Source organism: Labrus mixtus, chromosome 9 (genome assembly GCF_963584025.1).
Source record: "Labrus mixtus chromosome 9, fLabMix1.1, whole genome shotgun sequence".
Lineage (NCBI taxonomy): Eukaryota > Metazoa > Chordata > Actinopteri > Labriformes > Labridae > Labrus > Labrus mixtus.
This window is the reverse complement of record NC_083620.1, coordinates 5,541,794-5,556,574: the sequence shown is the minus strand read 5'-3', so window position 1 is coordinate 5,556,574 and position 14,781 is coordinate 5,541,794. Positions and strand designations below refer to the sequence as shown.

At 40.5% G+C, this 14,781-nt stretch overlaps 1 protein-coding gene across 1 annotated transcript in view; it reads left to right on the top strand.

Annotated features, from left to right (window-relative positions):
- Positions 1-13,151, top strand: part of tbx4 (T-box transcription factor 4) — a 28,251-nt gene extending 15,100 nt beyond the window's left edge. The window contains exons 4-9 of the mRNA XM_061046072.1: positions 1,526-1,645; positions 3,075-3,222; positions 8,620-8,772; positions 8,971-9,059; positions 9,762-9,997; positions 10,085-13,151. Coding sequence (XP_060902055.1) covers positions 1,526-1,645; positions 3,075-3,222; positions 8,620-8,772; positions 8,971-9,059; positions 9,762-9,997; positions 10,085-10,737 — 1,399 coding nt within the window. The 3' untranslated portion in view covers positions 10,738-13,151. The remainder of the gene's footprint in view (positions 1-1,525; positions 1,646-3,074; positions 3,223-8,619; positions 8,773-8,970; positions 9,060-9,761; positions 9,998-10,084) is intronic.
- Positions 13,152-14,781: the final 1,630 nt, after the last annotated feature.

The following is a 14,781-nucleotide window of genomic DNA, read 5'->3' as shown; positions in this document are numbered from 1 at the left end:
TCCCCTCCAATGTTTGAACACGTTACCACGGGCAGCACACACAGATAAACTCCAGCAGGCCTTTTTGACTTTAGCCTCTTGAGCAATGACGAGTCGGCAATCTAAACTGTTGTCCGATACGGGGTGTCATTAAAAACCACTCAGGGCTTTATAAGGGGGCACAGAGCCCTTTGCTACATTTCCTTTGACGCAGATGGGATGAAAAAGTTTTTGGTTTCCCAGAAGAGGTCAGGAAAGGTAGCTCCCTTCATGTGTTTTATGGCTCTGAGTGCTATATTAGCATATTTTGTCTTTTAGTCTGGAGGCATTTAAAAGATGAAAGATGGAGCATGGTCCCGTGCTCTTTTATGGCCTCTTAGATTCCCAAGTATGAGAGGATTTGAGTCTTTTTCCAAATAAATGCCTGAAAGGAGTTAAATCATAGCCAGGTCAGAAAATTTGTGAGATTTGGATTGTAAGGAAAATGTCATGAGAACGATCCTGGAAGATGCTTACTGCAGTTATCAGTGTAGAAGAATTGTGTTGTGAAGGTGAGTTATTATTATATTTTTTATTATTTTATTTTGGGGCTTTTTGTGCCTTTATTGGAGAGATAGGACAGTTGATGGAGTCGGAGAGAGAGAGTGGGGAATGAAGTGAGGGAATTGAGCCACAGGTCGGATTCAAACCTGGGCCGCCAGCTTTGAGGACTATAGTTTCCAGCGCACGCACTAACCACTGTTCCACTAGCGCCCCGGTAGGTGAGTTATTATTAAGAAGTACAAATCTGAAAGCTCTTAAGCCCCAAACCAAGATGTGGGGGAACAGTTCAGTGTGAAGATAAGACTTTCAGTGCACTGTGCAGAAAGTGACTGAGCTAATTAATGTAATCTCATAGAAAGCTAATGAATAAATAATTGCCATGTCTGCATGTTGGATACATAGTCTCTATATAAAGACAGACAACGTGCCTCAACATCATCCTGTTGTACAAAAATGAAGCCAATATTCCCCCATAAAGGCTGCTGACATATTGTGCATTTGGAGCCAGAGTCTGAGCAGTAGGAATTTGCTGAAAGAGCTGCATAATTAACGTGTGACGTTCAATGACTCTTGTTAGAGTTTGTTAAGATTCCTCTTAGGTTCCTCTTGTACTCTGCTAATCTGGTTAACAGAGTGCCGTAAGAGCTGCATTCATCAACAGAGCTGTCAATCCTGGCATTTTAACTCGTTATTGTAGCATCAAAAAACGAATTAAAACGAATTATCTCAGAAAAAAAAGAGGACTTGAACAGAAATCAGCATGATAAAAATGATCATAACAACACTGGGTTTGAAAAAAATGTATGCGACGTGTAAATTTGCTTTTATAGTTTGACCCATGTCCCATCAATTAACAAGGAGGTTGCAGGGTTTATGACCTATAAGTCGGAGCTCTACATCAACATTTTGGCTTCACTTCAGGGGAGGTGTTGCGCTGTCCATTCTTATGGTTGAATCTTATTAAGGAAGAAATTCTGACACCTGTCTTTTTATTCTTCAACAGGAGGATGTTTCCGAGCTACAAGGTGAAAGTGACCGGGATGAACCCTAAAACCAAATACATCCTGCTTATAGACGTCGTCCCGGCTGATGACCATCGCTACAAGTTCTGTGACAACAAGTGGTGAGTTAGCCATAAATAACACCTGCTACTTTAGTCTTACTTGGTCTGCTTTGAGCAGACGTTTGGTCTTGGGGAGATGTTTAACAGACATGTCAGAGTCTACTGGCTTAAAGGCAGGGTTGGTCATTTTCTCCAGAAACACTTTTTAAGATTTTGGTTAAAATCGTCTTTAGGTCCTGACAGAAATTAATAACTCATGTTCTCTGAAAAAGGAACGAAGGAAATCCGTCATCTGTATCAGTTGTAAGTCTGTAAAAACTTCGACCAATGTCTGCCACGAGGTACCAATCTGATGAACCAATCAGACGCCTCCCAGGCTCCCTGCTCGTTCTCTACCTCTTGCGAGCTCTAGCACACGCTCAAAGTGCGTCACTGATGACGTAGTTTATACTGTGAGTTTTTCGATTGCCGATGTGAGTAGTAAAATGGTCACGTCTTTTTTACGTGTATTATGATAAATTTTAGTGTTTACTTACCGCTGAATGAGACGATGTAGTTTCTACACAATGCAAGCGATGAGCTGAGGTCCGCTTCTGGAGAAGGGCGCTCATGCATGTGAGGGGCATGGCTTTTGAGGGAGCACAGAGGGGAGGGGGAGGGTGTAGACTGAGCACTGAGGGAATGCTACTTAATAAAATAATGAAACAAAATAATGCTAGTTTTTGAAGATTACCAACCCTGCCTTTAAGTGACTGTGGAGTATTTTGCCACTAAATTCCTCATTGTTCCTTTATACTTTCATGCATTAAAGTTCAAACTGCATTTTTTTCCCTGGAGTTGTAAGGTTGGGACAAAATAACAGCATTGTGCAAAATCTCTGCTCCATCTATTACCTCAATTATTTTGCAAAAGCAAGTTTTCTCAGCCCAGCACAGTCAGATCATTATTGGCTAAAGCTAGACAGCAGGGTAAAGGCTAGGCATTTCTCATGGAAATAAAAAAGACTTTGGACAGGACTCTATATTTCTCTAGTAAACTCTGAAGGCAACAACATTGCAGTGCTCCATGCTATAGCCCGAGACTTCAACTTACTCTGAAAAGAAGCCAAAGTCTCCAGCAGAGAGAAGTAATTTTACAGCCATTTGTTTCTGATTGTGTGGCATGGCCTGCAGTCGGTGGGTTCTGGTGTTTCTCAGCGACACCTTGGCCAAGCATAATTAGTCATGATGTTTAAGCAGAGGCCACCTCCTCCCAGTCTCCTTCAGGGATTAAATACTCTAAAGGGTTGGGAACAGCAGCGTTCTCTGCCTGTTTCCAGCTACATTATAGTAAAGGACACTTGGTTCATGTGCTAGCTGGGGTAGATTTATTTCAGAAGGCTAAGATGCATACTCTCTAATAGTTGGATACCATAAGCTTTTGAAAACAACTAGGGATGATTTTAAATTCTAGTACTATCCTTATTTATTTTTCCTCTGTTTTTTCATAGGATGGTAGCTGGCAAAGCGGAGCCAGCGATGCCTGGCAGACTCTATGTGCACCCTGATTCCCCCGCCACAGGAGCTCACTGGATGAGGCAGCTGGTGTCGTTTCAGAAGCTCAAGCTAACAAACAATCACCTGGACCCTTTTGGGCACGTACGTATCTGCAAAACCCAAGATATTGAAACAGAGGGGTAGTATTTTTACCATCAGGATCACCTTTTTAGCTTTGCTATTATTGTAATAGATAATATGAATATTTGACTAACACATGTACCTCCTAATATTTGCAACAGTTCTAAAAAAAAGCTGCAAAATGGTGTCAGAAATAATATGATGGTTTAATGGAGCTGTTAGTGATTGCATTTTTTATTAAATAAAATAAGCCTGCATTACAACAAAGGGTGGAAGTGATGTGATGCCCATGAACCACGCCCCCAATTATGCAAATATATGCAAAAACTCTTAAAAGTCACCCCTGTTTCTACCAATGAGAAAATGAGATATAGAGACCCACGCTTTTTTTAATCAGTTTGTAAACATATTTCTTTCTAGTGTTAGAATATTTGACCTAATGGGGATTCTGTGGAATCTGTGGACACTCCAGGAACTGCAGTTTTTAGCACTTCCTAATATCTTCATTTTTCAACATCGGCGGTTGCTGCTTGGTAATATAAAATATACAATAAAAGCTTGTGCAACCAATGCATGTCTGACTTCAGGAGCTCAGGGCAGGTGGCGATTACATCCCCTACCTGCCCTAGCTTAAAAATGGTTCTTTAACATGAATTGAACTGTTTTAAGAAACTGACTTATCACTCAGCTAGAGGACTGACATAGCCATCCACAGCTGTAGCATTGCTTAAAGCACAAGTCCAAAGTCAAGAAAAAGACAGGAGAAAATCAAGTCCTAAACAAGTTAAAGGTTTTTTGCATTATGCAAATTATAACAGGAGTTTTGATGATCAGCTGTGTGGTATACATTTTAAAAAACAGTGTATTAATTGGCTCATACAGCATTAAGGGGATACAGGTGATATTCCTTTAACTATTGTTTGAAGGATGAAACCTTGTTTGGTACCGTTGTTTATTTCTCCTCTAAGGAATTTGTCAAATTTAGCTTGCATGTCTGAAATGAACCTAAAACAAATTTCATGGCCAGAGGGAACTCAGCTCAGCCAAAAATCTCACCATGTCAGACACATTACAGGGAGAAGAAAGCTTTTGTGAAATACACAGCTGATGTGAAAAATCTTTTTGATATGTGTGCAAACAGCCAAATCAGAATGAGGAAGGTGTTTTCACAGGCAGATGTCTGAAAGGAAGGATGAAAGAAAGCAAGGAGGCAGAGGCTGCAGAGGGAGGTGAAGAGTATGACTGTGGCAGCACTCCCCAGGGGGACTCTGGGATAGCTTGTCTGAAGCCATCCCATCAATGGGCGGGCTCATTAGGTTCATAACCTCTCAGATCAGTGGCGGGGCCCGCTGTCAGATTGAGTTGAGTGCCTGGCCAGCGATAAGGGCGAGTAATGAGGACAGAGCGAGTTTGAGGCCAGGCAGAGCCCAGATGACGCCCAGACCAGGAGGTGTTTAGTGGAACAGTTCTTCACACAGTGGAATAAATGAACTCCTATTCAGCAGTAATTTATGTGAATGACTCATTTAACTGTAGTATTCTGGTTTTCTTGTTTCTGACATTTCTTGAGTCCTGACTGTTTTGGAGTTCAGTACTGTTTAATAACATCTATTTTCTGTTTTTTATTTTTTTATTCTGTGACCATTATTCTTTTTTTAAATCGCACCATATCCTTTGCTTTCCATAAATTAACCACATCCACACTCTAATATTTCAAACTATGATGATTCAGCCAAGTATCCTAAGGAAAGACATCTGTACTAAACTGCACTGGAAAACAACTGTGAGCACCAATCTACATATAATGTGTTTTATTTGTTAATGTATGCAGAGGGAGAACTGAATACTGCATGAGACATTGAAACTGGAACTATTACAAAGTTGGCCTCAAAAGGCTACTGTTCATTTCTATGGAAGCTTCTGAATTACCCGAAGCTTCTTGATAGCTGTTCTCTTATGCTTAAACATATTATGCGTGGGATATAAAAAAAAACCTACAACCCTGGACTCAGCTTTTAAAAGGCTACTCGAAGGTTGAACATTTGGTTTATGTTTCAAAAGAAAGTTATCGTCTGATTTGTAGCCGTCTCTTTTAAACTGTGAGAAAATGAAAAAGAATATGTTTGAGGCCAATATGTATCATGTGTCACACACAGAACTTGTCACAACTTGTCAATTGGGCCCAGCGGCTTGCTTGCCATGCAGGCATTAAGGTGTTGAAGTCATTTGGAGTGATGGGTGTGAAGCACATTTGATTCTCATGAAAAACACTCAAACTAAATTTGCATCCTGCATGGACTTTTAATCCATAGTCAGTGTTTGATTGACATCATCACAGTTTTTCACAAACCTTATCCTAAATTTGACTCATTGTAAAACCTTTGCATTAGACACATACGGTCTATCCTGTCAACTTTTGTTAAAAAAAATCCTCTACAGATGACTGCCAATATAGTGGGGCTCCCAGCATAGCCATAAATATCTAAACTAAGATTATCTTTTCCGTGCACATGTAATCAGAGGCGTGTCCATTGGGGTGGCCAGGGGTGGCATGGGCCCCCTTATGAAATCTGATTGGCCTACCCAGGTGTGAAAATCCTAAACTATGATTGGCTATGATTGGCTAATTGCCTTGTCAGAGGCGGAATTTATATTAAATTTAAGAATTCAGGCTATAGTAACAGACTGGTAGGATAGTTTTCTTTACATGTCCGTGTAGCATTTTTTCTTTTCTTGTACCTTAAATTGTAAATAAATATGTTGTCCATCTATTTCATAAGACTAGTAGTGCATAGGAAATAAAGGCGTCCCTAAAAATGTGCAAAAAGAAAAGTCTGATAGATGATTGATTTCAGGATTGCATTTTTCCTCTTTAGTTCTTCAAACAGAGTGGGTACTTGCAAACAAAGCCCACTATAATCTGACTTCTCTTTGGCAAAAAATATGCATTTACATGTGGATATCTTTTTCAAGTGATAATATTGAGCGCAATGTAGGGTTGTGTTCTACACTGACATTACCAGTGCCCTATGGTAGTTCTAAAAGACGACCTACTGTTCTTTTAGAAACACATCCTAATCACATATCCGTTGAAGCAAATAATACTCTCTGAATGTTTTTCTATCAGGGAAGATGAAAGCAAACATGTTCCTTAGCTCTTCACTGATCCGAGGACAGCCTCCCTGATCAGCCTTCAGACAATCACCCAGCAGTCTCTAGTATCACCCTCAGACTTCAGTCAGACAGCAGAGCAGACAAAGGTCAAGAGAGAGCCTGTGGTGGACCAGCCAATAGCTTATCTCTGTCTCCAGCCTGCCTCAGCAACAGAAACATGTGAGCACGGGGCCACTCGGTGCTCAACCTGAGCCCCGCTCCCTGTGCCCTGCTCAACCTTTGCCTCTCTTTGGGAGCCCCCTGGAGGAGAAGGCTCCTCAGGAGTGTCTGGCGAATAAGGAGGGGAGCCGAGGTGCAGAGTGTGATGCTAATCTGCCCTGACAGAGCTGGACTAGTGATGACCCTGCCCTACTGTTGCTAACGCTTCGCTGGGCACAGCACTCGGGTGCAGTGAGCGGATTGATGCTAGTGAGCTGACCTGCAGCCACCTAAACAACCTAAACATTGGGCCAGCTCAACACATGCTACCTGCTACACTCATAAAGAACACTTTTATATCACATGTGATGGAGATAAAAGACGCAGGAAAACTGGTCACTGATCTAATCTATTCCAACTTTACTGCACAGTATAGAGGTAAAGCTCAATGGGAAATTTAACAGGGATGAAAAACAAAAAACAAAAGCATAGACTCATGTAGCAACACAAAACAGTTTGATCCCCTGGGAGGGTTTTAGGTGACTTTGGATTTTTTTTCTATTGTAATACAGTTCAAATCCAATGGCACTTCCAATATATATTCCAATAAAACTGTTAAAAACATGAGAATAGAAGAGTTTCAAAGATGCAGGTGTGAGGATATTTAACCGTTTACAGCATTTAAGATCAATCACACGTTCACCATATTTGGGATTAAAGATTTTTAAAAAATATTTTCACTCTTAATAAACAATATTATTGATTTTTTAAAGTTTTTTTTCTATGATATGCACAGTTAGTGCCGGTAAGCACCATGAGCAGTCCAGCTCAGAAGTGCAAATACCACCTGCAGTTCCTTGAGTTACCACTTGAGGATTGCTCCAAAAGCCAAGGAATCCCCATTAGGTCCCATATAAATGGTAATTTTTACAGCAGAAATAAACATGTTTACAGCCTGGTTAAAAAATAACTGATCTCCATAGCTCATCTCTCCATTGGTTAAAACACACTTGTTTTGATTATATGAAGAGTCATACATGTACAGTATTTTTATAATTAGGGGCTTGGCTGAGTGGACTCACAGGTGGATGTGTTGTAGATGTTTTCCAGAAGGCTTAAGGCTCACTTCAGCTCCATCTCTTTGCTCATTGTTACATAGTCTGATCGAAATGTTTAACATTTCCAATATGGCGACCCATCCCAGCACAGAGACACAGCTGCAATTAATTCAAGCAATGAGGATTTAGGTCTGCTTATTGGAAGGCGTTGGAAGTTATGCTGCCTGTTGTCTTCGTTTGCGTATTATGAATTTAATAAGCAGCAGCTGTGCTTTAAATTGAGTTGTGGGACACTTTTGAACAAAGACTGAACAATGAGTGTTGTTATAGCTCTCTTGCTTTATTCAACAAAAATTCACTGTTGATTCTGTAAGCATGTTTTAATTACTTTTTACACCTAATGACCTTTTATCTCATGTGCTGCTCATGTAACACAATCACAATCATGAACTGCTTTTTTTGAAAAACATCCCAGGTCATCAAATGTTGTTGGAGTCAACTAATCAGTGTTTGATGTTGTTATTATTGTTGCGCCCTCTAAGACCTTCTTTGTTTTAGTTTTTAACAAACAAAAAAGTCCTATTTGTTATTTCTATATACAAAGATATACAGTACGTAGAAAAGTACGCAGTCCAATTTAAGGTTCTTTTCTGATTCACAACTTAGTGTCTTAAGACATTAATGATGTGTTCTGGTGGTTTGCACGAGTGTTGAAGGTGAGGTTGACTGTTTCAAACTGATAATGCAGACTTGTGCATCTTGTACAAAAAAATGGTAAAAATCCCATGTTGCTTCAAACAATGCCGATTTGATATCTTGAAAGAGCATGGCAAAAATTATGTGGGGTGCCCCAATCTGCCACAGCTTTGAAACCTTTATTGTCATTACAATGAACAACATAGCATTGCTGTTCAGTGGATCTCTGATTATTGTCTGTACATGATGTAAGAAGGTATTTTTTAGTCAATGCACCAAAGAAGCTGCTAATAGATGTCACTATAACAAGGTTAAAAGGTAAACATGTTTTGTCTTCTCTTTCCCTTCCTAGATTATCCTGAACTCTATGCACAAGTACCAGCCCAGACTACACATTGTCAAAGCAGATGAAAACAATGCCTTCGGATCCAAGAACACCGCCTACTGTACTCATGTCTTTAATGAGACGGCCTTCATCTCTGTAACGTCTTACCAAAACCACAAGGTACGACCAATAACTCAGGGTAAATGATGTTTACCTAAACTGGACTATTTAAGGGTAGTACGTTTAACAATGAAAGTGTTCATAGAGGTATAGGGGTAATTTAATTATCCCCAAAAGTCGTTAAACTGCTTTACCTATGGTTCTTTTCGGTTTTGTACCACGGAGAGTGAGATCTTAAATGAAATGTACTTTTCTTAGATCACACAGTTGAAGATAGAAAACAATCCATTCGCCAAAGGATTCAGAGGAAGTGAAGAAGGAGACCTGCGCATTTCAAGACTACAGGGGTATGTTTACACACACATACATACAAAAAAGAACCAGGATTAAACTGAACCTGTGGAACCACTGGGAGACTCTTGTAAAGTAGATATTCACAAATCAGCTTTTTGGGAAGATTATTTTGTGGCTAGTATGACAAATGATCAGTTGGTCATATTCTTGGCCCACATGGCTTTATCATCAGCATAAAAAGTCTAGGACCAACAGCATTTGTTGAGCTGGTAGTGCCTTTTTTAATACAAAATCAATGCACTTAAACATTTTCAGAGCTCAGCATCCTAAGCACAAAATGGCCATGGTGTCAGCTGTTTTTTTGTTGCTGCATTCATAGCCCTCTTTTAAAAATGGTTCAACCTTTGGAACATTACACTGGTCGTCAGTCACTTCTCCCTCACCCATTGATACATTTTTGGAGGGTACATTTTCAGCTCTAAAGCTGCTAATGCAAGGACCTTTGCTTTATGTTTTCTTTTAACTTTATTTCCTTGAATAAAAGCAAATGTTAAGCATAAGGAGCAATTTTAAATCCTCTTTAATGGTCACTACCAAGCACAAGTGTCGTGAGACAACTTTTGTAACCTAGCAACACCTTGCACTGTTGAGAAGCACTCTGAAGTTATGGTTGAGGGCACTGCCAGTGTAAAATACACTTGGCATGGCCCTGCACAATGACTATTTTTCTCTTTTGTTGCTGTTTTAATGTACAGGAAAGAATATCCAGTGATTTCAAAGAACATGGTTCGACAGAGGCTTATCTCGTCGCATAGTCACCTAGCAGGGAAGCTCGGTGCAGGAGTTCTTACTGGACACCCTCAAGTCCTGTCTTCCTATCAGTATGAGAGCGGGGTTCCTTTGTCCAACACAGACCCCCAAGATCCAATCTCAAATCATTTTCCTCAGAGCAGAGATCCCAGCCTTCTGTACCACTGCTTCAAGCATAGAGGTACGTTTTTAAGCATTTAAGCACGTTGATTTCATTGTGCAGGATGGAACTGCTCAACTCAAAAATGTTAACTGTATCACTTTGCAGATAACACCAGACATCTGGAGCTTGGGTGTAAGCGGCCATACCTGGATGCATCATCTGGGGTCTCAGAGGAGCATTACTTTCGTTCAGCTCCATCTTACGAGTCGCCCATACTGTCTCATCCGTACTGCACTGAGTCAATCAACTCTAGAGAAGCTTGTATGTATGGTGCTATGGAAACAGAGTCTGGATCTGGGGCAGGAGACACAGATGACCTCACCAACTCTTCAATTAATTGCAACATGTGGGCGACAATGCAGCCCTACTCTCGCTATAGCATGGAGGGTGTCCCATACCAGCCCTTCGCTGCTCATTTCACCAACGCTGCCGGAGTCTCACCAGTTGTACCACACCCCTCATCGTCCATGGCGTCGCGCCCCCAGTCTGACTTGGGGGTCTACAACTCAGCTACAGCTCAGCGAGGTCTTCCAGTCATACCTCCATCACCCTCTTCTTCATCCTGCCCTCCAGCTGTTCTGGGATCCAGAGATAGATCAGGCCATTCAGCATTGTACAACAAGAAGCCAGGGTCGCCGATTCGTCCTCATAGAGATTTCTCATCCTATCCGACTCAAGGCACTATATCCATTCGTGAGCCATCCTATCAGTACCAAGTGGGGCTAAGCAGCACAGGGACTCATTGGACTGACAGTTAATGTGAACCACTCAAGAAAACACTTTTGTCCATTGTACAAGTCAAAATTAATCAAGTTCCCAAATCCAACTTGGGTCTGCTGATGACTAGTGATGACAATGAACGGACATGGTCATTGCTAATTTTGCACTCCAAATCCGTCTTCATCCTCGGGTTCTCACTGACGCTCTATTACACAGACTTAATGTGGTGAACAGAGCCTTACCTCTGCCACAGATATGCAGATGTGTAGCACATGTTCAAGCCTGTTGTGGTTTCCTATGTTCTCATAAATTGTAGGTCAAAAGTGAGAGGGGGCGAAAGGTTCAGCACAAGAAGTGTTAGTGTGACACTAAGTCTAAAAGTAAACAGCAAACATGTATCTCAAGAATGTCATGCACCTAACCTGAAGAGGGGTGAGGATTATGTTTTCAGAAAATAACATGGATAAGGGAAATCGACAGTTGCTATGTTGTTAATCTTGAAGAAAATGAGAAGCACGGATGGGTAAATTAAGAGTACAGGATTGCTCCTCAGGGAAAACTGAGCACTGAGGGCCCGTGGATTTTGGCACAGCCTTTATAGAGTACATTCAAAGAATGTGGCTGCTGCTGCTACATTTTTTTATGTTAAAGTCAATGAAAAGTCCTGAACAATCAGTGTGTTATTCCACCTCTGAATAATGTATGCCTTCCCTACCCTGTCTATACGTCTTTATCAATCATCCCCAATTCCATTGGTTCCTACTAAAAATCAATTATGGCTCTCTTGCAAAATAGAGTAATCACCTTAAACACCTTTCCATCAATTTTTTGCAAAAACATTTATCAACAGGAGCAAATTGTGCCTTTGTAGGACATCTTTTTCAGTTGCTGGTTTTCTGTGGCATTACTCTTGCAGTCATTAAAATGTATATAACCAACAAACCCTTTTAATGGGTAGTGACCAGGCCACATTATTGACTCCATATCAAACACAGCAAGGATTCTACATTACCTTTACCATGTGAGAAGACTGGCTAAATCTCCAACAACAGAATGATGGCTGTTACCATAGACTGTGTGAAAGAAGTTGACCTCGCCTCTTAGTTACAAACATGATGCCTTTGCAGAAATGCCTTCGACCTGCATTCATGGAAAGGCCAAATAGTGGGTACTCCACTGGTTTTAGAAAATACAGTGGTGTATTCTTTTGGGATGCAGCAAGCTGTGTTTACCAAGTTGCTAATACTGATTTGTATTAAATGATGGACGGCATAGCCGCACCTCCAAAGTGAAGCCAAATATTTGGGGCTCCCTCTGCGGACTGCACACAAGCGCTGCCTCTTCCATGTTAACAGATGGGATATGGGGCAAACTAGAAAATCAAAAATCAAACATGGTTTCTGACATTATGGTAAGCTCTTATCACTCTTATATATGTCCATGACATCATAATTGACAGCTCTCTTCATACATAGTCATCTGGATTATGGTAAACATAACAAACAAGAACACAAGAGTCATTGAACTTTCCATCCCAAGAATGTGAGAATGTGTTCTTCAAACTGACACAATAATCTGTTTTGCTGTGGACTGTACTCACCTGAGGGATCTTTGGTGTTTTAAAAATAAGCTGTGTGGGTTTTTGTTGGTGGAAGGGGCGGGACATGAATTCTAAGTCCTGGCTCCAAATGACATCACAAGCACAATATGTTGCAACCGGCGTGGGGGTTTTGGCTTCATTTTGTTCAACAGGCTGAGAAAGGGATTCTTCGGCCATATTTATGAACAATCAGAGGTTACTACCAGGGCGACCTTTCAACAGGGATGGATGCAGAGCAATGTTAATCCAGCCTTTCATCACTTCTGGTCTCCAAGAAAAAAAAGGCAATGGTTAAAATGCCAAACATTAGTCTTCAAAAAGGAAGTCCAGAAAGCAATGGGTGATATTGCAGAGGCTAAGGCCACTTCTTAAATCCAGTCTGTTGGATTTACTCAAAACAAATGAAAGTGACTGTTCCACTGCAACACAGAAACATGTTAACCTGTGCATTGATATACTGTTTGTTTTGGCCTTTTTCATTGATTTTATTTGTAAGATAATATACAATATCACCAACGTTTGGATCCGTTCAACCAGAAGGGGGCTGGGTTGATTTCTGAAAAGTTATCACAAATTTGTCAAGTCAAGCTCAAGTCCTTTTTTTTTTTGACAGATGCCAAAATGATATTTGCCAGATCTTGATGTTAAGGGTGAAAGTGCTTTGCAAAGTGAGATTGATTATGTTACAATATAACAAGGGTAGATCGTTGTTCATACACTGTGAATCTCAGCATCACAGTCTTTTCCTATAGTGTATATACAGAGAAATCAACAAACAACCCATAGTGAGAGACGCTGTTGTATTTGTCCAATCCAAATACTTTTCAAAGGTCAATGCTGGTTGTTTGATACAAGCACTCATCTTACAAAAAACAATCACGGTTGTGTGTGAGACTAAGCCTTTCTTACTGTTGGTCGTCAAAGCTTGGCTCCAAACTCACGATCCCAAACAATATTCTAGTGAAACGGGACAGCAAAGAACTCTCAGGCAGAACCAGATGGGAGCTTAAAGAACTTTTTGTTAAGCCATTGTGAGCGCCGGAAAAAGAGAGCAGCACACAAATCCCACTCCCAAATGACTTACTTGGAAAAAATCTGCTCAAGACTGCAAATACAAAACAGCCTGAGCAGCCCGGGAAGCTGAAGGAGAAATATCTGAGGAACATAACATACATTAGAAGAAAGAGTGTCTGGAGGACATAAACGGGATTCCTCATGCATTTGAGTATTGCCCCTTCATTTGGTTTTGTCCAATTAAAATATACTTTTTTTTTTTAGATTGACCTTTTTGCACACCTGGTAAATAAACATTTAATGCCTCTAATGGTTTGAAATTTTTAATGAAAGACCAACATTGTGCAACCGAAATAAATTTCACACACTTTGGAGAAGTTTTTGAACAAACTTTAGTATTTAGTCCATGATGCTTCAGATCTCATGACATTTAAAATGTGGCTGTTTAATTTCTATTACAAAATGTGTGAGGCGTTCAAAGTGTTACAGTCAGTTTTCTCTATGAACAAGTTTTTCTGTTGGTTGATTCTGCAGCTCAGGAATTAAGTCAAATGCAAATGTTTAGTGCCAGTGCAGAGGGAAATGTTGACTTCTTTTAGGATGTGTTCTTCTTTTTAAGTTAATTATGTCATGTATGTACATTGTAGTAATATAACTCTTTAAACCCAAAAGAAAACCTTTGTGGAAAAATGTTTCCAAACCTTACCAGGATTTGATGACTTTACATTAATAACATCGTTACAATAAGCAAATGTCTATTGTTCTTCAACTTCCAAAACTCAGGGCTACGGAGATTTTTCCCAGTGAAATACAGCTTTTCTTTTTTAAACCACAACACCATTTATTCCCGTGTTTTATCCACAAATCACACTGTCCAATGTAAACACCAGATTTTAAGATGATAAAACACCAGACTCCTGGTAGTTATTGGAATAATTTGCTGATTGCTAACCAGCTGCGTATCACTATGAAATAGAAAATGTAAATGAACAATGCTTCACTCCCCTCAGTGCTTGCTGCAAGGACAGCTCCCTTCTCATATACCAGCAAAAATGTGCCCGGCGATGTTTTCAGATGCCTTTCATTCATACAACAACCTGTACTTCCTTATCTGTGCCTGCCCTCGGAGTCATCTCTAAAGAGAAGCTGCCCCAGAATCAAATCATCACGTATGAAATCAGCTGGTGAGAACACACACACATGGCAGAAGGCAGTGTTCCTGTGGATAATGAGGATCATTATTTGAATAATGTAATGTTGGGGTCAGACTTTCAGGGCTAATGATATGAGCCAGAATATAGTGGGAAGAATTACGGCACGCAGAGGAGCAAGAAGCAGCTGCAGCAGAGCTGCACCAGCTGTAGGGAGAAAGGGGAAGAACCAGCTCGAGCTCTGGTCCATCCAATAAGGAACGGCCTTGGAAGGCAATGAACCTAGTGCTTTCTGGGTGTTGAAGTAGAACGACACA